General features: G+C 38.8%; 1 protein-coding gene across 1 annotated transcript in view; it reads right to left on the reverse strand.

Annotated features, from left to right (window-relative positions):
- Positions 1 to 25,017, reverse strand: part of adgrb3 (adhesion G protein-coupled receptor B3) — a 102,090-nt gene that overhangs the window by 41,815 nt on the left and 35,258 nt on the right. Inside the window, exons 2-8 of the mRNA XM_034551243.1 lie at positions 16,768 to 16,878; positions 14,136 to 14,297; positions 8,499 to 8,663; positions 7,565 to 7,729; positions 5,628 to 5,792; positions 5,216 to 5,317; positions 639 to 745 (exon numbers count right to left, since the gene is read on the reverse strand). Coding sequence (XP_034407134.1) covers positions 639 to 745; positions 5,216 to 5,317; positions 5,628 to 5,792; positions 7,565 to 7,729; positions 8,499 to 8,663; positions 14,136 to 14,297; positions 16,768 to 16,878 — 977 coding nt within the window. The remainder of the gene's footprint in view (positions 1 to 638; positions 746 to 5,215; positions 5,318 to 5,627; positions 5,793 to 7,564; positions 7,730 to 8,498; positions 8,664 to 14,135; positions 14,298 to 16,767; positions 16,879 to 25,017) is intronic.

Here is a 25,017-nt window from a genome sequence, read left to right on the forward strand (position 1 = left end):
CTGAGCTCTTCTGAATTATTTTATTCATTTAACAGTGATTGAGGGTTTTCACAATTACTTATTCTAGTGGAAATGTTGTTGTGTTTCCAGAAAAAAGCAAAAATAAATGTTATTTGATAAAGCCCCCGGACTTAAATAAATAAAAAAATCTCTCTCTGATCCAGATGTCTCATGAGATGAAAAAGGATGAAAGGGATAGAGTTCACACCAGGATATGTTGGTGAATAAGTGATTCTATAGAAAAGAAGAAAGTCACTATTCACTCAGTTTCCACATCTTTGTTATCCGGTTTCTTGATGGTCCAAAACAAAAATGTATTGTAGTTGATGTTAGTAAAAATGCCGTGCAGAGCAAGAGTGGAAAATGAGTGCAAAAGAACAACAAGCTGAAGCAACAAGACAAACGTGGATGACAACATGCCCAAAACTATAAATCAAATAGTTTAACAGAACTTGACTGTGAGGATTTATTACAAAGAGAAAAATTGCAAAATCATGTTTTAATTTGCTCATCCTTTGAAAGTGGTTAATCTTTGGCTACGGTGTGATGGGAATGAGGGGGATGGGCAACACACTGGAGACGTAATTTATGATGCATTGGAAACAGAGGCAGTGAGAGGGAGCTGACTTTGCACCTACTGATTGCTGCAGGTATCTGAATTCATTTGTTATGCATCGAGCATAGCTGGGCTGCTCCCAGAAGGCCATACCACGGCGATCCAAAGAGCAGCGTCGACTAGTGGTGCCTGTAGAGGGGGAAAAGATAGGGACAAAGTTGGAGAGGAGAAGGAGCGAAGGAAGGAGTGATGAGAGGGAGATGGGGATGCAGACGTAGAGAGTGGAGAAGGGGGAGGGGGGATTTATGGGATTAAGACCAAAGGAGAGGCAAAAGGCAGATGGAAGTGGTGTAGTGGAGAGTGTTGGATACAGGAAGAGGAAAAAAAGTCATAAAAAAAGAGAGACTTATCTTCCCCTCTTTTCTCAACTGCTGTTGCCTATCACACACCATCGTCATGTGATATCACCCATTACCTTTTGCAGTGGAGTCGAGGCACATAATAGAAGGAGGGAACGTTTCTGGAGGGAAAGGGCTGCAGTATTTGAACAGGACTGGTTTTGAATTCTGAGCGGCAGACACATCCCCATGGCTTTGAATAAATACACTGTGTGCTGTGTTAATACAACTTACAGTGACTTATTCAAGCATGCAGCAGCTCAACTGTGATAGCTGTCAGGCATTTAAACAGTGATTCCGAAATAGCAGAACCACCCAGTATCCACCCACATCGTCGTACACATCCTGCATAGGGGTCCAACATCACACCTTCCCTGCTGTCGACCCAGTGGAGTGCACTTCACACATCACCCCACCGCTCCAACACAGGTGCCTGACATCCTGAGGAAAACTCCCACAGTACAAAACATTTCCCCTGGCACCTGTGCTTCGCTATCTCTTGTTCTTTCTCTCTCTGTGTCTTGCACACACTGACACACGCAGACAGAGAGAGATCAAAACCACACCTCCTACGCCCACCCTTTCCACAGCTCCTACCTAGTGATATGCACTGAAGCCATGAGTGCACACCGAACATCGCTATATCCTGGGACCACCCATGCAGCGCTATGAGACAGCCCAGAGAGCAGCAGGAGAGGCCTACAGCTTTACAACGCACCCCCCCCCCCCCCCCCCCCCAGACTTCTATTGGTAAGGACGCCAACACACAATAGAATATTTTCACATTGATATCCAATGATCTTTTAAGCCCTCACACTGTGTGTTTCATGCAAACTGGCTATACCTAGAAATTAGGATTTGGCTCTGACATTCCTAAAGGTCATTGTGAACTGAGAAAGACTGCGCTTGAAGTTGGAATTACCAAAGAAGACACAAAGCAATAAGAGGTCAAGTTCCTGAAATGACAAATGAGAATCTTGTTTGTGTATAGAATTCAAAGATGAGATTCAATCAAAAGCTATGGGACGGCTTTCAAACGATGCTTGATCACCTGTAGTCTGCTTTTATTTCACTGTTATACTGTATTTTGTCATTTTAATGTTAATTTAGCAGCACGAGAAAACACAACGAAGAAAAGGAATACCTACTGCCAAGTGGTCATGTGATATGCATTGCTGAGGTAGGGATGGACAGTTAAAACAGTACAACATTTTTTTTTTAACTTAACTTTATATCTGCATTTGGTAAATACATATATTTTTCTCTTATTTAAAACTGGATCTCTCCTTGGATCAAACTGCCAGTGGGATCAAACAAGGTCAGATGAAGAGCAATTTGGCTTTTGCTGTGATTCTGCACCAATCTGTCATCTGTCCTCGCATCATCAGTGATGTATGGAGAGTAAGTCGAGTATGAAATATTGGTCGGTCGAGATGTGCTTGATTAAAAAGCAAGGCTGCACTGCACTGAGGCAGTGACCTGTTGCTGTCCAAACAATCCTCCCTCAGACGGGAGGTTAAAACGATGTTTACTGCCGAAGGAGTTACAGATAAGATGTGTCTAAAAGCACTCTCTGAGGGGGATTTTTATACACTTAGTGTGTTGAATATTATGCTGTGATTGAAACAATCCTAAATTTTTTTAGGAAAAGGAACCGTACATTTAAACATGTGAGTTAAATATCACACATACAATTGTCTCATTCATTCTAAAGGATGATGTCTTGCGTTTGAGCACATGATCATTTTTCTCCGCATTAACCTGTGTGGTGTTTATTTAATAGCTTGCGGTTCTGTTGCTTTAATTGCTGCTTCTCAGTTGGCTGACTCACACCTTAATGGATAATTGAGATTCAGGGCTCTCATTAGACATCCAAATGAATAAGAGCACAATAACGTTTACGTGCAAAATCTCTTCTGCAGGGTAACGTGTAACTGCAGGTAGGGAAAGGAATGCATGTAAAATATGAAGCCTAAATAGACCTGGATTATATTTCACTAATGGTATTCAGCATATTTGATGTTTAGCAAATATCCAAACATACTAGTTATTTACTTAAATTGTATCATGTACAGCACTGTAAAAAAAAAAGAGCAAAGGAAAGGAACAGGACTTCTGTGCAGTATTAAAAAGAAAATCAGAAACGGCAGTTTCGCTTTAGCCTTGATACTTATAAAGAGTCCAACTCCAGGATGTGTTGTCACAGCTAGGAAACAGTCTCTTCAGCTCTACTAAAGCACATAGCTCACTTGTAGTAGTTTTTGTGTTTCCCAATGTATGAATCTTTGTTTAGGTGATACAAAGTAAACTAATTCATCTGCCTGATGTCTGTGTGTGTCTCGTCCCGACTTGTTCTGCCTCCTCACCTCTAGTGGCAGTTGTCATCCATGATGACCGAGGCGGTGCTGACGCCTCTGCACCGGGTGTTGTTCCTATGGTGACCTTGATGACGGCAGTGACTACGGCTGAGTAGACTCGGATGACCCCCCCCAACAATATTTGGACCCTTCAACCAAGCTGTCTTACTGCATGTTGCATATCTTGCTACGTTGCCTTTTCTGATCTATATTTTATCTTTGTTTACCTGCTCTCAGTAGCCATCACATGTCTGGCTCTCCTGGAAGGAGGAAGCGTTCTGGTTCGTTCTCGCATTTTCCACATTAAGAGTATTGTGGGTCTGACTCTGATCTAATGACAGGTCAAAGGATGGGAGGTGTTGTTTTAATCTATAGGTTCATAATGTGTGCTTTGTGAAACCCGCTGACACTGGAACTATAATTATTGGCTTTACAATTAAACTTGACCTGACCTGAACTGTTCCCGTTCTCTCCCAGTGGTCAGTGCCGGCTTTGAGGGGAGATGCACTGTGCTTGAACATGAAATATGTGTGTTATTTTACCCTTTTATCATGACACTGCTCTTCTTGTGGGCAATAATTACAGGTCCTCGTTCTCTAGTAAAGTGGAGCGGCACCCTGTGTGCGAATTGTTGTGATAGTAGGCGCCAACTGTCTCACCCTGACTGACTGACTGGCCTGGATCTGGCATATACATTAATTACACTTCTTGATGTAAATTAAATTCTTAATCAGCCGAGGTGTTACATTTCCAACAACATTGTAGAGAGAGAAAGAAAAAGAAAAAAAAGGCCCTCACGGCAAGCTGGAAATATCTTTGTATGGTGCCAACAGTTATTAGCCATAAAAACTAATGTCAAGCCAGATAGCTAATGTCATGCTAGTAAATCCCTCTCTGCGTAACTTTGCCGCAGGTGCTACGAATATGCGAATGACAGCATGTTTGCTGCTACATCTAGTTTGCCATTTAGCTATTTCACAGGGAAGAGATGTCGACTCCGAAACACCTTTGATTGTTTAAATCTTTTAAGACAGCTCAGCGTGTCAAATCAACCTGTAACTTTAGCACCCAGCAGCGCTTCTTTGTTCTGTCTGTTTGCCAGCAAACTGACCTTCAACAAGAACAAAAGCAAAAAAGCAGCTTCAACGGGGGTTGCCTTGTTTTTCACCCCCCCTCTCTTCTTTCTTTTCAAGAACTGCGTGTTAGTCTCACTCTGTTGGAGAACTCACACCCTCTGCTCTAACGCTCTCTTCCCTCCGTGCTCATATTAACGCATCTGCTTAATGTCTGAAAACAGACCTCTGTGTGCTTTTCTTTTCTCTCTCTCAGAATCACAGTTAACATGTTGTTTTCCATTCACATGGGTGTAGCCATGAGTTACATCACTGCATGTGGAAATTAGATGAAAGGATATGAGCCTTCTCTGCGGACAGAGAAACACCATTTTGCCACCAGATATAGTTTATATCCTTATCGTGACGTTTTTGTCATTTTTTTCAGCGAAGATTAGTCGGGCAGCTTTAAAAAGTAAAAGTATTATTGAAAAGACAGCTTGCTATGGTGGCAGGAATCTAGCATCATTCCTCATAATGTAGCATAATTAGTAGCATTGTGATGTGCAGTCAAACACTGACACTATAACATTAGTGTAAAATGTCAATGTAAATTTACCATTGTAGAGAGACAGTTGCATTTGGAGTGATTTAAACAGCCATTACGCCAAAATGAGCCAACTTTAGGTCAATCAATGACAAGTTTAGGCTGAATCCACAGCATACATATTCAAATGTTTTCCATCACTTTGTTGCCTTTAATGAGCAAACTACTCTTGTTGTTTAACTGCCACAGGATGGGTCACAAAGAGTTTTTAGTTTAAAGAATAAAGATATTGCTCATGTTCTTACCTGTGGCATTGGGTGGGCATCTATTAAAGGCCAGTTCTCCTGAAGGCGTCCGTCTCCACACCATTGATACTGCATAGTCCTCCGGACAAATCTCATACGGCGCTTAAAAGCAAAGTGGTACGAGTGTGACTTGATGCAAAGAGCTTTTTTAAGGATTTCCAATATGATGCAACGATTTCTTCATATTACACACAAGGAGTTATTTAAATATAGGTGATGACATCTGTATAGTGTTGGTGAATATGAGGAGGACATTTAGTATTGTAATAAAATGTACCCTCTCCTATAATCACAACTTTTGTGTGTTGGTGCGACATAATAATAATAATAATAATAATAATAATAATAATAATAATAATAATAATAATAATTCACGTAGCAGAGATGTAAGTCTTATAATCCTTTGGCTCACCTGGACAGCGCTGGTCACTGCACTTTCTGACTTCCTCTCCAGTGCCATCACACTGCTGCCCAGTCACCGCCGCCCCCTGACACACCCGCACTCGCCTCTGCCATCCACCGTCGCAGGACTTCGAGCAGCCGCTCCACGGACCCCAAGGATTCCACTGTCCGTTAGCTACAACAGAATCATCCTCGGTTAGACGCAGATATTCTCGGAGGCATAACAAAAAGAAAAAAGAAAATCAACCACAATTATACATCGCCGTGTGCAAATGTTATCGTGTGCCATTTTAAGCTTTATTTGTATGTTATTGATTTTGGATTACATTTATTTATTCTGCTAGCCATGCATTCAGTTTGCAGATGCAGTTTGTTGGTAATATTCCAAAAATGAACGAGATTACTATGAATAATCGGGAGAATGTGTGTTTTATGACTAAAAGAAGCTGCTCGGTGAGAGGTGATAATTCGCCTCACTTTGCCAATATTAAATAGCATTTATGCTGAAGTTTCCAAAACCAGCAGCATGTTTTATGCCCTTGTAACGAACACTGTTAAATTGTGCATTAGACACAAAAACAGATGCTTCCCTTCAGCAGTGTTGTAAATCACATGCCCTTGTCTGAACGGAAAGGTACAAAGCCCTGTGAGCAGGAAACACACTCCACTCTCTTTCTAACCTCCAGTTGCCCCCTCCTTTACACGTGCAGAGCTATTTTGTGTCCTACAACTAACCTCTGTCCGGATTGCTTCCGGAGGAGAAAACAAAACAGAAACCATTGTGACCTGTTGGCTAAAACTATCCGCAAGACATTGATCAAATCCCACTAGATACTGAACCCTCTGCTCAACATCAGAGCAGCTGATTTATAAAACAGATGCATGCTCATGTGTTTCAAAAAACTCCCATGTTTCCCAGAGAAACACTTTAAATTTTTGAAACACATACAATTAATTCAAATCCTGCACAGGCCTTCATTATGTTTTTTTTTACTTTACTCTGTTTTGTTTCATTTTTTTCAAAGAATGCCTGTTTTGCCTTTGAGCACACAAAATGACTCAAAGATATATTTAACAATTTCTGAAGGACATAGCCTATTGGGTTTGCAATGAACTCTTTCTTTGTGTTCTACAAAGCAAGGCAATGCCACTAGCAGTCATGAACACCCTTGTTAAATGAAGGGATGGACTGTGCTGTCTTAGTAACAAAGTACGAAGTGCTACATATGTAGGCCTCATTAAATGAATGAATTGTATAAAGCCTCCTTTCACTGTGAGGCGAACAATGCATCATCTGCTTCATTATCATCATTATCATGAGCACAAATTGGAAATACGGGGTCCCAAGCATGTGCTATTTTAGTGGTCCAAGAGAGCGTAAGGTTGACTGGCAGTGGTTACACAACATTTCCACTGACTTTCACAAATTTGAGAGGAATCTCTTCGCCACACACATACTCGTGAACTACAGAACAAAAAAAAATGTTTTAGCTGCTGCAGTGAAAATTACATCAGGAGATTATGAGAGTGCTCCAGACCTTCATATGATCAGACAATTCAAAGCCTGATGGAGACCGCTAAGCTGACATCTTTCAGCCTCTAATACGTCTATGATGTTGACAGACAGTTTGGACAGCTAACCCTGAATTATGTGAAAGGCATACAGTATATCTAACTGGATTTTACAAATCCAATTGATAGAGCATGGTCTTAAATATTATTCTTGATTCTTACAACATAGCTCCATTTCTTGCTGCAGAGGTGTTCACGCCACAGAACGAGTGAAATCAGGCTGCATTTATATATGTTAGCACTCGTGGTTGTAATGACCGCGGCAACAATGTGGGACATTTTTTGTCTCTCTTTCCCCCCCCCCATTTCAAATCATCATGATTTTTGAATTTAGACATCAAAGCGGATACAGAATTAAGAGGCTCAGGATTTTACCTGTGCAGTCAGGATTATGGCACTCTCTGCTTTCTGCCCAGTGACCGCGACACTCAGATCCCCCATGGGCGGCCGCTGAGCACTGCCTGGTCCTCTGCTGAGTGCCATTGGCACAGGTCACCGAGCAATCGCTCCAAGAGCTCCACTCCTGCCACTGTCCGTCCACTGAGGCACCAACCACAACCCAACAAGCATGTCCCATGTGAAGGGAAAAAAAGAGGGCAGACAGAAATGGGAGGATATATTCAGATTGCTATTCTCTCTCAAATTGAAAGCCAAATAACAGACAACAACAAAAAATGACATGACTTGTTGTTGTTTATTTTGGAGAATTGTACTGCTGTTTTCCCAGTCTGGTTTAGAATTTCAAAAACATAGCCAAAGGCAAAAGGATAATAAAACATAAGTGCTTTTGTAGAATGCCCTCGCATAAAGATTTAGAGTATTAATGCCAAAGGCGCAAACTACAGAATCTATTTGTTAGCTGCCTTCCATTTTCCATGTCTGGGCAGAGAGAGAGCATCTGGGATTGAGTGGTTTTCACTGAGTCTGTTACCAGAGCAAAGCTAACATTCACTGTGTGGAAAAACTCATCATCACTAATCTGCTTAACATTCACAGGCAATTGCGGTTAAGTGATTTTGATGTCAGTATTACAGAATTGACTCTCTCAACTAAACCGCATTATTGTGTAAGCATGTTTACCTAAAATGCACCACAAATCGGGCTTCCATTCAGCTATGCACTCACCTTTGCAGTACTGTATGATTATGGGATACTAGATGTGCGTCGGTAAACTGTTACCATTATCAATAATTGATCTTTTGAAATGAGTTTATGACCATTTACCTTTTACATTCCTCCCATCATCATGCCTTAATGGACAAGTATTACTATTGTTATTCTTTTGATTGAGAGAGCAGACAGATGATACCTGGGCATAGGGCTATGTTGCAAAGCTTAGTCTGGGTCTCGGGTCCGTCACAGGCCCTGCCTCCATGCTGGGGAGGGGCACACATCCTAGTCCTAGTGCGGTGACCTCGGCCACATGTGAATGAGCACAGGCTCCACGGTGACCACTCCTCCCATACACCGTGTACTGCGGGCACAGAAAAGGCATCAGGCCTAATCAATGTCTCTGTTTCTGCTATAGCATAAACAAGCCCATGACAAACTGTCATCAAAAATGAAATTAAAAAAAAATTAAAAAAAGTGCAACAAAACTGATGTAAATGAAACACTGAGCACACAGACACTTTGGGGCTTCACACAGCCTCAGCCACAAGCTTCAATCCCCTCTGCAGATTTAATGCAACTATAATAAATGCTACCCAACTAACAAAGCTTCAAACAGCAGCAACGGTATAATCCATGATAACTATGTCAATCTTCCACATGGCAGTTTTCAACAGACAATAGCAACAATCGAATCCTGACTCTCAGGGTGCAGCAGGTCTGCACAGTGTTACAGTTGTTGACTATGTAATAGCTGTGGACCTTCAGGTTAATGTGCGCTGACAATAGTTGTGAAAATCTGTCGTTACACCAACATACTTATCATGACAATGCAAAATAAGCACAGTAAGAGCCTATAACCTGGTTCCAGACCTCCAAATAACTGCCCACATGTTATGATTGGTAAGGAAATGGCCACTAAATATCAGGCAAGACAGCCCAAATCCAACCTGAAATGTATCAAAAGTGTTCATTAATGTCTCATAGTATTTCCTCATCAGATGTATACGCCAGAGCAATATATGTTAAAATATTTCAAAAGGCATGTTTGGTATTTTTGGAGATACTGCCACTACAATCAAAATAATAAAACGTGTATTAGTATAACTTTAATTTAAAGGATTATTTTGGCATGCTTTGCGTTCCTACAAATTCTATTAAAGAACACTATAGATTATTTTTAAGACCATTAACCAAAATAAAATGCTATTGATAAATGTGTAATTCTCCTCCTCTTAGATGCTTAGCAAAATACATATTTTGAATATGCTATTTTTTTAAAAAGGTGTTCCATATCAAAGTGCAACTTTTAAGCGAGTTTTAGCTGGCAAAACACATTATTCCGCTTGCATCTTGGTTTGCCTGTAAGTGTAACTGGGTCAACAGATGGTGAGTCTTTATGGAACTGCACAGGATATTTGCTATTGACTTTTCTTTGGAGGGGGATATATGGGCATCTGAGAGTCAGACATAATTAAGACACCTACTGTCTTGTCTCTGCAGTTTCAGTGTTCCTAAATGAACACAGTGATATCAAATGATGGCCACACTCAAAATGTAAAAGTGTAACCTCTGTTATTGGTTTCTCAAGCAACTGCTCATCTCTTGATCCAAGCGATAAAGTGCTTTACTGAGGGAATTTAAAGGCACCAAAATGAACTTTAAGGGGACGGAAATTGTATAAAACCCAAATCCCACTGGAATTATTTCAGTATTGGTATACTGAAGATATAAGCGCAACAAACATTGTACATTAGTGGCATTGTACAAATTGTAGTTTTATAATCAGTACAACGGCTTACAGGGATATACAATATAATAGTATAGGCTGATGTGGGTGTGGCCATGTCTGGACATTTTCAGGTGTGCATTGACTGAGGCACAACATACATTTAATTATTTTTAATATAGTGCACACAATATATCTGTTGGATTTGTTATATCATCTGTTGATGACAATTTAATAAGACCTTGTGAATGTGACTACTTGGTCCACAGTGAATTGGTGGTTCCTCTTCAGAAGGGTCACTATGCGTAGCTTGTAGAGAGGATTAAAGTTCCTGGAGTATAATAGTTGGATCCCAGGATCAGTTGGAGAGTCGTTGGATCCTGGGATCAAGCTGATGGTCCGCCATGATGCGGAGCTACCGTCTGTCCCAGCTCCTACCTCTAGGCGCTGTTTTGATGCTCTTAGCTAAGTGTCCCTTGGTGGCGGAAAAGTTTACTTTGAAAATTTGAGTTCAAAGCACACAGTCACCAAAGCTACTGTAACAGTGATGCAATAGGATTTCTCTCTGAACTGTGGCCATGATTTACAGGGACAGCCATGAGCAATACTACTCTGTGTTAGAGGTGAACTTCTTGGACCAGCACAAGATGATGGACAAAGCAAATTCATTTTTGCCAAGAATGTTTTCATTAATTTGTGGTAAACTGGGATTTAATCTATTTAACTCATATCATTCCAGTGATGTTTTACCTTTTTAACTTGTTAGCCTTCCTCCCTAGTATTTCTTGCAGCCTGTCATATTTCTTTCCACAGAGTTGTTTGAGACAGTTTCCACTAAAAATACAATCCCTTCCATGCTTATCCTAAAGCTGCAGTTTAAGCCTGTTGTGCATAATATTGTCCTTGGATCAGTCTTACGAACAATGTAAAACGAGGATCAATGGCACTTCTTGTTCTCTTCTTATGCAATACGTTTTCATTCTACATTTTTATAGTCCCCTATATTCGTAACTATAGTTAACCAGATGTTATTGCTTCATGTGTCCACAGAAAATGTCTCTAACCTTTTCGAGGTGGTGTCTTATCATTGTTTTTCCTAATTGATCAATACTAGAAGATAGAACTTCTTCTACTCTTTATTTTTTATTTGTCTTTTGTTTGCACTGATTCTTAATGTTATGGTTGTGAGTTTTGTGTTGGAAGCACTGAAGCAATTAATTTTCTTCTTATTTTAAATGTGGTCTTTGAGATCAGGTTGGCAATAATGCAATATTTTGTTGACTGAAAATCCCATTGTTTTATGCTGATGAATGTTTTTGGAGGCAACTGCCTTTTTTTTGCTTTGTTATCATGCAGGCTATTGCTGCTTTTGCTAATTGCCCAATTTCTGTGCAACAGATGACATTTTGCATACCAACCAAGTTATCTTATTGGTAGCAGCAGGTTCATTTGAGGCAAAACAATATTTACAGTATCAATGGTTTCTTTCCTAAATTAAAATTAAAAAGAGTTATTGCATGTTTAAGCGTTGCAATGCATTACAGATAAGGCTGTAATTATTCTATCTTTTTATTATTGTCAAAACTGCAACTAACATGAATCCTTGCCTGCTAACAGCCACAGCCTCAGATATCTTTAAAAACTTGACGTATGACATATTTTATATCACTGCCATGAGCATTTTAAATAAATATGCAGCTGTATTAGCACATCCTGTAGAATAGGACGGTGTCGGCACATGCTCGATCAAGTGGCTTACTGTTTACATCATAAAATAAACTAGCAACAGTTGTTGTGAGAAAACATCCCACCCACGTTCAAAGGTATGGCTCTTTTATGTGCTTTTGACAGTTTGGATTGATACAATGTATCTGTGGTGTTAAACAGACAATACTTTGGTGCCATACATAGCGTAACATTGAAATGTAGAACCACCCTCTACCTCCTCTCCACCAAACAACACATTGTGAAATGTGTGTTTTAAGAAATAATTGATATTGATTAAATTAAAGAAGTCAGACTAACCATCTTGAAAGTTAAGCCCCCAGGACAAGTAAGAGCATCATACACAGGATTGTTTTATCTTGCTGTATAAGTCTGCAGGGTTTAATCAGGACAGGTAATATTGGGTTGAATAACTAAGATACAATATTGAATGCTGATACCAACCTCATCACGTTAAACTCTGTGCTGCAGTATAAACCTGAGTTTGTATTGGTTCTGAGCGTTCGCATTGGTCATATTCATAGCGGTACATGAAATCTGACCTCTGCATTTAACTCATCTTAAGCATTTGGAGCAGTGGGCAGCTGTGAAACACCCGGGGAATAAGTATATATGTAAATTCAGTATGTTACTGTTGAAATGTCAAATATAACTGAGCTGCTTTCCTTCCGCAGAAATAATGCGGAAACAAATGCGAAGAAAAAGTGATAACTACAGGTGCTGTTGGTTGGGTTGGAAAAGGGGATAACTCAGGTGAAAGTAATATTTGGTAAAGCAGAAACATTATTGTATTTTGGCAGATGCATTGTGTTGGATGAGCAGTATCACAATTTGTAAGGAGGCCCATCATTTCTAACAACGCGCCTGCAGCGCCTGATCCATTGTTCACAGATGATATCGAGGCTTTCAGCGATGGTGACGAAGGTAAGGTACGGCTCCTTTTAGACTGGAAGTGACGTGTCTTTAATTTAAGCACTCTGTTTTGGAGGCATCCTTCCACCTTGGCATACTACTCACAGTTTGAGAGTGAATCGATTTGTCTGCCTTTCGGATATTAGATTTATACTCTGTTTATGTGGCACCATGCCACGTGGGAATTTTGTATACAAGTTTGCTACTGTAACTAAGCAAAGTTCTGTCAGCTGCATTTTTAAGGATGACAAGTTCTGTTGCAAGGTTTTTAATAACTGAAGAGAAACAATTTCAAGGAATGAAATTTAACAACAATGCAGGACTAGAGTACACTTGATATTAAGTATAGTGACATTTTATAAACTTTTATTTTGCTAAAAATTTAAATTTCTATCGCAAAAGTGTTTCTGTATTATTATGTGAAAAAGGTTACATATCCACAATTAGCAGTGAGCTTGAGGGTCTTGAGATAAATCAAGCACAATAATGAATTTCCTAAATTAATAATTATTCTCTATGCAAATTAATTCATATACCTGCAATTGGGCTGTGTAGCTTTTGAGAAATAAGAACTTCAATGCTGTCTGAGCTAAATATAAATGGTCATAGAGAAGTCACACCAAGACCGTATTTAGGCAGCTGTTCTTTTGAAATGACTCATTCTCTTTCTAGCTCTTAATGTCGACGCACAGTCAGAGAGTGACCCTTTTGAAAACAGCACACTTCCCACTTGCACATGCCACATTTAAAAATGAAGTACAGCACATCATAAATCAGTTTTTTCAAAGGCTGCAGTATTTCTACCAGCCGTAATTACCTAACAGTTTATGATGCAGACTCAGAAGCACTACCCTTTACTGCGACATCAAATACTTGACTAGACACGAGTTCAGAATCTCATTTCTAAATCAACATATTTGTCTGTGTAAACAATCCAAAGAATGGATAATGGTGACTTGCATAGAACGACCCGCTCTCCTACCAGACGCAGACAGACAAACATTAGCGCGCTGCAATCACCAGTCAGAAAAGCATCTGATGCTGATACCTGACCGCCAGTGACTCATCTACCCTGCCATCACGGGTTGAGGAAGAAATGCCTTAGAGCATGTTTGAAGAAATGCTGCCAAGCTATTTTAAAAATGCAAGACTGACCTTCAAGGAAATGAAGCTGACAACATATCAGTGTCTACTGCTCCCCAAGCACCATGCAGAACCACATGTCTTTAAACCATTTCAATGCTGATGAATTGTCTTACAGTTATATGAAATGGAAAACACAAAAGTGATAATGATATAAAAAAAGTTAAAAAAATAGCAACAAAGAAAGAAAGCATTAGATTAACTGCAATAATAATACATTCTTAAATAGACACATTGAAAAGTTTGTTAAAACACAGCAACACATTTCCTCCTTTCAACAACAAATGATCAAAACATTAATATTCAAGAATCTGTGGCTAACACTACCTGGACAAGGGGCAGTGTTATTGCAAACCCTTGATTCTCTTAAAGGGCCGATGCAGTGTGTTCCGTATGGTGAGACACATGTTCTTGTTCGCACCTGCGACCCTTGACCGCATGTTACAGAGCATGAGCTCCACTGGGACCACTCCTCTGCACCTGATTCACCTGTGTGGGAGAAGGGTGACACTAGTTAAATGCAGCAATATGGTCCTTGGGCAGGGCTTAAGGGGCGGGGTGTGGCATGGTGGGCAGGGTTGAGTCAAATGGGGAGGGGCCAACATGAGTCATGTGGGTTCTTTAGGATTTATAAGAACACTATTGTACAGTCTGTACTCCCTTCCTGTGATCTTTGATAAATACTGAATCTGCAGATAAATTATTCTGACTAATAATTTCATTTGTATATAACACAATAAAGTCCTGTGCAATTTTAGACAGTAGGTGCATTGAGAATAGTCTTTATAGAGTAGGAAAGATGTCAGTGAATCAGCCTTATTACAACAAATTTAAATGTGCATTTATGTAAAGATCACAGTGAAGGCACAGCTATGATTATAAAAAAAATTAACAGCAGACATCAGGGTTACATCTAACTGTTTCATTTCATCCTAATAAAAAAATGCATGCATTTCAGTGAAACCCAATAATATGCTTAAACAAAGTAAGACCATAAAGAAAATAAATGTCATAAAAACATGGTGACATGCAAGAAAGACAGCGTCTGAGAAAATAAAATGAAATTTAATGGGTGTTAGTTCATAAAGAAGCCTGAGATATGGATTTCCTTGCACTGCAGCAAACTATCTAGTTTCCTTGACAACAGAACATATTATGTGTTTTAGACGATGGTTTCAAATACTTTTCAAATCCATTTTAACATCCTAACTCCCAGGGGTGGAAGAAAGTGAGAAAGTTACCGGATTTTATTCAGCAGATTGCGCCATTTTCATGTGTGTGAATGTGACTAAAAGCACCCTCACTTGTGAGTGTCCTCAAGCTACTATTTCAGCTCCAGAATAAGAATGAATTATGTTTCTATTGCCCAGGCCTTTGTGCCAATATGGAGCTTTTGGCAAGCAGACTTTGAAGTAGTTCAACTGTGCATGCAGTCAAATTTCTATGAAATAATCATTCATAGCATTCGGTTGCAGATTAGTAAAGATAAGGATCATAGTTCATCCATTCATCTAAAGATATATGTTGAGTTCAATTTAAAAGAATAATTGGAAGAAACAGCATTGAGCCTTTCAATCTTCATTGTCCAAAAGGTCCAAATATCAGAAAGCCATGAAATGCTAAATAAAGCTGTATATTTGGATGAGGCAGTGGGGTGATTTGCAAAGCCGTGGTAGCCTAAATAAAAAAAAAGAATACATTATTTGGTGAACAGTGAATGGATAATAAAATTCCTGCATCAGAATAGTCACCGAATAATTGATGTTTGATTATGTAACATTTTCTTGGAGGCTTTGGGCATTAGATAAATAGTTTAATACAAAGAAGAATTATTTCAATTGCAGCTCTGAATACATTTATGTCATTTGAAGTCATCAAATCATGATATCAATTTAAACACAACATGCTTTAAAGTAGTTTCCTAGCATGCTGCATCAAGGACACATAGATCCAGCCAAATGGGGATCTAAACCCTGCCCTTAATTTTGCAGATCATAAAATAGACTGAAAGGTGGATCAATTTATTAAATGAGGCAGTACAGGGAGAGTAAATAGTGTGAGAATGAGAAACAGAAAAGCACAGCGAGTCGACAGGGAAACAACATACCTACGGCGTATGTAAAATGGAGATGTGTTAATGGGGAAACGTTAGTACTGGTATGTCTGTATGGTGTGTCGCAAATAAAAATGATATGGAAAGGAGGTCTTAAACAATGACGTCAATTTAAATGGAACAACACATGAAAAAATTAAAACATTTCCCAAAAAATGGAGAATTCAAGAATCTCAGATATGAATATATATAAACCCACCGAATAGAAAAAAAGGGTTTGATAGAAAAAAAGATTATTAAAGCAAAATTAAGGTTTTGCTTTAATATTGGTGTCACTTATTTCAGTACTTTCTCATTGTTAAAAATGCTGAGGCAGTAGATTGTAAAAGTCTTTTGAATTTACATAATTTCAGTTTTTGTATTTATTCAATGCTTAATTCGATTAAGCAGCATAGTCTAATTTTATCTCGAAGGGCAGCAACTATCAGTTCAACTTTTGCCAAGTATGTGTTTCATATTTGGCTGAAGGGGTGGTTTTCATTCATCGAATGCCATTTAATTTATCATACCTTGGAGGAAATGATTAACTACACTAGAGCCTTAGTTTTAAATTAATTATTTAATTATTGTTGCATGAATATACTGTATGAGTAAACCACTTGCCAACTCACTATGTGACAATAAAACTAACAGACCCACAAAACCCAATTAAGTTTTATATTCAAAGAAAATACGGAAAGAGAAATTGGAAATTTATCTTCCTACTTCATAGCAATAGAGAATGAATTGGAAAAAATAATAATGAAAAACATTTCCACTTAAAAGGTGCAGTACAAGAGAGAGCATGCATGATGAAATTAAGTTTAGTTAACAAAATAAAGTAAAGAAACATAACTACGGTATTACCAGTTTGTGCCATAAATTTAGCAGATTCAGCTTGCTCCTGCAGGGCCTTTGTTTCATGAACTGATCTTGGCCGCTGACTTTTTACTGTGTGCTCTCCGATCATTCCATATTCTATGGGACAAAATAGAGGTTCATATGAAAGCTAGGCTTAAACAATATTTTCTCAGAACAAAAGCTTATTACATACGGTTTTTCAGGATGTTCGAAGCAACTGCAGTACATGGCTAGAAACAAAGACCACACACGTTTGTATTTAATGTGTCCTTTACTCTAGGGCATAGAACAATACAACGAATTTATAAGGGTGAGTTGGGAGTATTAATTGAGTTTGAAAGCACAGTGTAGACACACAGCAAACATGCAAATAAACTCAGTTTTTAAGACTAACACTTCATCAGACCAGCTCCCTCCCTCCCCACCCTCCTTCACACCCAGAAAACAAAACAAAACGAAATAAAAGTAAAAATGTGTAAGCCATCGGAAAGCCACAGAGGAGGGGGTCATGGACATAACATGCTATTGATCCACAGTTTCCTCAACAGTTTGTCAACTTTGCAGGATTTCTTTTCGGTTTACCCAGTCTAAAATGTTGGGATCCTTTGTTAAATTAGGCAAATGTATTCTGAGCTGTATTCATTACAATGCATGCCCTCTTTGTTTCCCATATAGGGACAAAGAGACAATGAGCACAATGTTCTGACGCCACACTGAGAAAAGCGATGCTTGCACTATTGCATTTTGTTAAGAATTTGCATCAGCTGTTTCAAATCAATTAGACACACTGTAAAACAATCATATGTTACTTACAAGCTGATGCAAATTGTCTTCAAACTCTTATCTTAATTGAAAACTGGCATTACTTCTGGCAGTGTGGTCCTAATGAGGTGATTATATCATTTGCAAATAGGCAATGCAGGTGATGCATCAACAACAAATTCACACATAGCTTATGTTAGTACATTAGACAATACAATGCATCAGCCATTGATAGGAAGGATGTTTAAATATTTGCTTCCAATCTAGTTTGTAGCGTCTGTGTCCCCTACAGCAAACTGTATGCCTAGAAAGACTGACCTTCCGCACAGTGAGGCTTATCTGTCATCTCCTCTGATCATGTTCCACTGGAAGCTGAAATTTTAGGACTAATTATACGGTAAATCACTTCACTACAAGAGACGACAGTTGTCTAATCCACGCATCAGACTGTTGGCATTAACCAAATTCTATCAACAAACATGTTCCATTATTGGATTAGGAAAAAATAGATAAATAAAAAAATGGCTCTAGGTTTTCAGCTACATTCAAACAACATCCCTTCCCAGCATAGCATCAGGAAAAACTGTGTTTACATAAATTGTTAGAATATTATGAGGGTATAATGAAAGGTGAGAAAACCAGCAGGTAGAAACAAACATCGCAGCCTTTTGAGGCTGATTGGGATCTTCAGAATCATGACTGCACAAGGTAAGGAGCTTCAGAAGCACGTTCAAAGATCTTTCTTTCCGATTTGGTCGTGTACACATCTATTTTTCTTCTCAAATTGAGCAGAAAGCAATGTGCACGTACACTGATGGTTGGACAACCCAAGGGCAGTTGATGTCAGTGCAAGGCTAACTACTGTAGATACTTTGACATGGTATCCATTTACTGTGTTTTGGGCTCTACCCTGTGGTGTCTTGGTTCAAGAACCAATCTCCTATTTAGCAGAATAAAAGGGCAGTCTGATTTTCTCAGCCTGAATGTTTGCTACTGTGCAGGGAATCAGACAAAAAGCAAGGCCCACTGCTTTTTAATGAATTTTAAGTGAAAATCAACACTAAAAGCTATGAGACAGCATACAGTAGCACTTTCATTTCACTAAGCTCAGTAGGGCATGATGGATGTAGAGAATACATGCAAAATGACTTGACTTATTTTAATGGTTTGACTTTTCAGTAATAGTCCACGTTAAATGCAAGTTTACAAATCATTATAGACACCCTACTATCCTGTATTGCTTAATACAGCAATACTAGCTTTTTTATTTATGAATATCCTGAACTGTATACTGAAAGAAAGAAATTCCTACCCATCTCTTGTGCATTTAGAAGCAACAGTTCCTGTATCAAGGAGGACATATAAAGAACTTGTATATTATCCTTTTTATATCCTAATCAGTATGCCTGGTATTACTTAACTCCATCTTACCTTTCTTTGGAAAAGATTTGCCTCTGCAAAACATTGATCAACTCGGCCTATTGAACAGTAGCCTGACAGTCAGTCACACCTAATCTAATCTCACTCTCAGCAGCTCGTGATGAACAATGCAACAACGCGTTGAAACATGAAAGAGATTCTAAAAATGTCTTTAAGTGTGATGTCAGTAAGATACTTACTGTGTACTTATTACAGAGCACACGCTGTAAGAATCAAACTTCACACATTTTTAAATAGAGGTTGTTCATCATGGATTCATCGTTTCATCACTGATGTTTGAGTAATTATACCTACATCATCAGTCTGGACAGGAAGCTATTAAAGCTGAAGCTCAACCTTTTCGTACACTCATAAGAACTGGTGAGATTAGAGCAAAGGAAGTCTCAGTTTAAGTGTAAATGAGACTGGAGTCTCTTACGATGCCACAAAGGTGTTAATCATAACGTTGTGTTTCAGAGAGCTGGAAGTAGAATGGAAAAGAGCAGTATGTCAAAAAATGACACCAAAATATTTGTGAGAAATAAGGACAACGCTTTAATTAAACTACAAGGATTGTACTCAAGCCTGTGGCTGTATAGCCGTAAACAGAAACAAACCAGAATGATGATAAATGGAGGGCCAGGCTGTTTGTCATTTGTCAAAGCGGCAGAAAAAAAAAGTGCAGAAAGCACAGATGATGCATTTAGCGTGTCATTTACCTTTCAAATATTTCCTTTGTTTGAGACATCATCGTTTCATGTTTTGGCCAGTATTCAGAACTTTTTTACTGTGTTTTTAAGAAAATTAAGTTTAAGATTCATGACGTGTCTGTCCTTTAGTCGGAACGAAGGAGAATACGTATTATTGATATCCATCAACCATCATGCTTAAACAGCAAAGGAGAGGCAATGCCATTGAGTGAAATCCATCACTGTTCGCTTTCTTTCCTTTTGTGCAATGGCAGATTAATTCACTTTGTTTTAATTCCCATAACCTTGATGGCATGCATCAATGACAAAGCATGCGTTGTGGGCGTGAGAATTAAAAAAGACATTCCTTTAGGTCTTATAGTGACCATTTATACATCAAAATTTGCCAAAACTGAAATACTTGACATATTTGTGGATGATTGGACACACGTGCCTAAAATATGGAGCTGAATTACTTAAATGACCTTGGCAGACAGATCAATAATGGACACTTTTCATTTTAACACAAGGTCAAAGCTATGTAGCTTGAAAAATAGAAAATAATCTCTGACAATCGGGACCACATGGACCAGACACACAGGAATAAGTTTCTTTTGGAGAATATTAGTTCTTAAAAATAGCCCTAAAATGCATCATATCCAGAATGTTATGAATTATAGTGAATGCATTCAATTGGTAATAACTGATGCAATCTCATCTGCATTAAAAAGGTTTAGAGAGCAGTCATATAAGATAATCTATGTTGCAGATACTGTAATGGAAAGTCAGTTAATGTCTAGTGTGCTGTATTTGCTGAACAAAGTGAGGCTATGGGGCCATCAGTAACATCATCATTACTGTCATCGTAAATAAAATGGTTTTTTTTATATCGATACAATGTACATTTGACTCCTGGTCAAATATATACTTGTACTTGCTATATTTTCATTGCCTCTTTTTTCATAGACTCATATCCAAACACTGTATTTTTGGAGTGCAACTATCAACATTATTTCCTCTGTATATTTCCTATTAGATCATTCTGCCAACTCCACGAAGCAAAACTTATTTGGTAGCATCAGAACATCACTTAACTCTGTCTCCTTATGTTATTGTATTTTCTCAGAAGTATAGTCTAATTGTCAGCAGATTCACTGATGTTTTGCGTGACTCACTATAAACACAGGAACTAAAATAACTCCTTGTCAGTCCCAGCTTCATGTCTCTCTAAGATTGCTCACATTGGCTTCTTTTGACAGCCTAGACATCCAAGCAGGCTAAAGCTAATGTGGCCAACGTCTCTGTGAAATAGGATTTTGACAGTGTGTGTGACAATATTATGTATCTAAGATTTTTGAAATATCTTGTATATGAGCTCAATGTCATAGAAAATAGCTAAATCTACAATCTAGATGTTCACATACAAACACTGACCCACGAGCACAGACAAAATAATGTGTAAACCCACTTTCTGTTTCTCATGGTTTATATTTTCAAAAGCTCCTAATTCGCTAAAGGAAGAAGCAGAATTAGCACTGCATTCAGTAACGCATCAAACCTACAATTACTTCCAGTAAGTGCAAAAATAGATCTTTTAAACGGTGCAAGCTAAATCTGCATTCTGCTGCCACGATGTGCCATCAGTTCATCGTGGCAGGCATTTTGCCTGCTTGTCAGGGATTATCAACAAAACAGGTCAGTAATAAAGAGGTGAGGGATGAGAACAGGCTATTTTGAGCAATAATGCCTTCCTCTCAACTTTATGAAACTGAAGCGATTCAGTGGCTCGTCTCGATAAGTTGCTTTGCAAGTTGATCTTATCGTGCGATATGTCTAGCAGCACTAAAAAGAAAAAGAGAATCTCTCTTCTCTATCAATCAGCTGTGGAAGCTGATCTCCAGGGGTGCATATGTCAAAACAGCCAAAACAATGAAAACCTTTGGTCCAAATAAAACAAAATGTCTGCTCAAATTACTGGCTTTACAGGCGCTAGTCACCACTGGGCTGTGACCTCAGCAGGTGACAATACATGAAGGTTATAACAGGGGGATACCATGGCTCACATTATGAGGCAACAGTGTTACTGAATGTGCTGTGGCACACACAGGCCTTCATCACAGTGTCAAAGATGTGCAAACATGAATAGTGCTGGACAGTTTTCTCCTGCCCAAGCCAAACTGTTCATGTGAGCCTGATTATGTGGGCTCAAAGCTTTCCTTACCCATCACAGCTCATTGATGCTTTCAAGCTTAATTAGTAACTATATTTACGCTTGATTTAATTAATGTCCCACTACTAAGTACATTCAGTACACATAACAAACAAATAAAGACTCTGCACGCAATGAAAGAGAAAGAAGGTTCCCTGTGTCCATGACCTTTGTCATCACTGAGGCTTTGATTCACTTCATGCAGAGAATTTTAAGCTTATCACGCCTGCCGCAGAGAGCCTAATGGAAGACATTTGATTTTCAGGTTCATCTTCACTGTGTGGACACGTTCCATGTGTAGTTTTATTGAAAGGCAGTAAAAAGCCAGCACCATGTCCAATGACTGATGTGTCTAACCTTGCATGAAATGAGCCTTTACTCAAAGGCCCCGATGAGTAGCGTCTATCAGGGGCTCTCCGCTTTCTGCCCTCTATGCATTCCTGACTGACTGACTGTCACGAATGTAGCTCTTAAGAGCAGCACTTCATTGCCACTACACTTTGAAGAGTGTAAGTTCCCAAAAAAGAGACAAGCGTACAGTCCACTCTACGCAGACCAGTAAGAGGACTACCTCACTATCCTATTACTGTCTTTCTCATCGGCTGAGCTGAGAATGGCACATTTTGGTCAAATGTAGTGATAATCAGAATTGTACATTTTAGATATGAGACCAAAAAAGAGAAAGGTTACATTTCGTTCTTAGCTTGTGATAAATAAGTTATAACCAACAACAATACTATATTATAATGGGAATATATTTAAACATAAAACAATGTAAAACTATAATTAAAGACATTAACCTTTACAAATGCTAAAAGTGAGCACATGCTAAAACAGTTAATCACTGTAATCATTTATTTTCTAGAAATTCTTGTTTGTGAACATCAATGCAGAAAAATGATCAAACCTTGTTCTGTTTGATGATGTGCTTTTCTCTACAACAAAACCCTCAAAAACCAGCAATTACAATTAACAACAAGAGAAATAAACTTTATAATAACAAAAACAGAGAAAAGCAAAAATAAATGTGTCATAATGTGTTACAGTGGAATACATGACAATACATAAAACACGTTCATTCACAAGTAAAGACTTCCTTTAATTATTCCAACATTTAATTGAATTCTTTTCGATGTAAAGAAATTATAATAAATACAATGATGATGATTATGAAGTGATGGGCATGCATCATATTTTAGCTAATTAACACACTTCCACATCCAAACTGGGACTGAAGTGTTTCTCAACCTCAAAATCGTACTACCATTCAGAAACAATCTTATAAGTCTACTTAAATGTCCTCAATGTATCTCCTTACAACCATTATACAAACCCTTCACCATTGATGGGACCATATGCTTGGGCCAATCTAAAAAACTCAATTAGTCCTTCATTAAGAAAATGAGGGGGTTGCACGGACTCAGATACAAATTACGAATTGTCCTGTGAGACGTGCAATTATCCATCATATTCCTTCTGCCATCTGTTTTCTTCCTGTTGACTCTCCTAATGACTTAGATTGAAGCCAAATTAGAAGTCTGTGCAACTGCCACTGCACCTCATTGAAAAGTCATGTGGACTCACATAAAAATGGAGTGAGTGTGGGGAGACAAGCGCTCAGAATACAGTCCGTTGTAAGTAGAGAGGACATATTTGGTATTACTCGTGTGAAGGCAAATGAGTGGCTACTGGAGATTGCATTGATAATTTACAGCACCATGCTAAATCACAAGGTTATTGAGCAGTACCTCACAAAGCAACCTAGATGGAGCTCTGACGTTATCAAAGCACTGCATCAAGAAGCCCTGTTGCTGGGTGCCGTGAGCAGATCATTCCCCCTTCTTTTTCGTACGCTTCAGTGAACAGGCCTCACCGGTCCGACTTCATATCATTTCAACTCATCCAAACGTGTATAAATTTAATCTGTACTCTATCAGAAGCCGCACAGTTTAGATGCATATTTCACAGCTAAACACTCTCCCCATAATCATCTGCCATCACAAGAATCAAAAGCACCATCCGCATTACTGTGGCTATAAACAAATGCTTGCTTATACGGAAAGCAGACTTGATCTAAAAAAGACAGGGTGAAATAAATTGAAAACAACAAGGAGAACCAATTAAGATACACGTTTTCTTTCCATCTTTCCAGGTTTTGACAGAGATGTACACTGTGCATCATAATGTGAGCAATGTGTCGTGCTTTCAGTTCAACTGCATGATGCTATCAGAAAATGGATCTGCCTATGGAGCATTTTAAAGTGAAAGTAATGCCAAGATTGCAGCTTATAACTTGCAAAATCACCAGCCTTTTGAAAAAGCGACACTGCTGAACCACCCGTGACTAAAAGTGGGGCTGCTGCAGGGACACAACTGAAAGGACTACTGTGCACCGACAGAAACAAGGATGGAAGCGGATTACTAATGAAACGAGAAGTCACGTTATATGAATAGTATAGAAACTACACATTGCAAGCTAGGGGAAAATGCTGGGGCCTTCTCAAATGGGACTCTAGTCAGTTGCTTCAAGTACCTCATGACATATTCTCTTGTAAGTGTTGGCCAATCGCCTCAAAACAAGAGATTCTTTTTTTCTTTTTGACCAACAGAGTATGATCTTAAAATTATGATTGTAAATTATGCATAATTGTCTTTGGGGTTATGCTTTGCTCGAATGCTCTTGAGAAGGGACATTGAAAAACAAAAAAAATGGAAGCAGCTCTTGGCATCACTATAAAAACACACAACCCCAGTAGATGACCTGGCAGTCACACACACTGCCAAACTCAATGCAACCATGCCAAGCAATGCATCTGTCAAGTGAGAAACATGACACATTTTTTAGCACCTTTGCGACTGCAGCCAATTTTCAAAGAGCATACCTTGTCCTTTTTAAGCTATTTTGCTTGGCATACCAAGTAGTGACCTCCATTAAATAGAGACATGGTTTGTCGTCAGTGGAAGCTCTGCACAAATAAAACAGGAAATGATACACCTACAAAATTAAAAGAGCGAAACACAATATGGACTCTTTAACCATGGATGCAAATGTGGTTGGATGGCCAACTTTTGTGGCAAGATAAATCATTTCCAACAGCCCCTAATGAGACTTTCATAATTCATGCTGTCAGCCTTTCCACAGCACCAATCATGTCTTATCCTTTTGCAGGGGTAAAA

This window comes from Cyclopterus lumpus, chromosome 15 (assembly GCF_009769545.1).
Source record: "Cyclopterus lumpus isolate fCycLum1 chromosome 15, fCycLum1.pri, whole genome shotgun sequence".
NCBI classification, from domain to species: domain Eukaryota; kingdom Metazoa; phylum Chordata; class Actinopteri; order Perciformes; family Cyclopteridae; genus Cyclopterus; species Cyclopterus lumpus.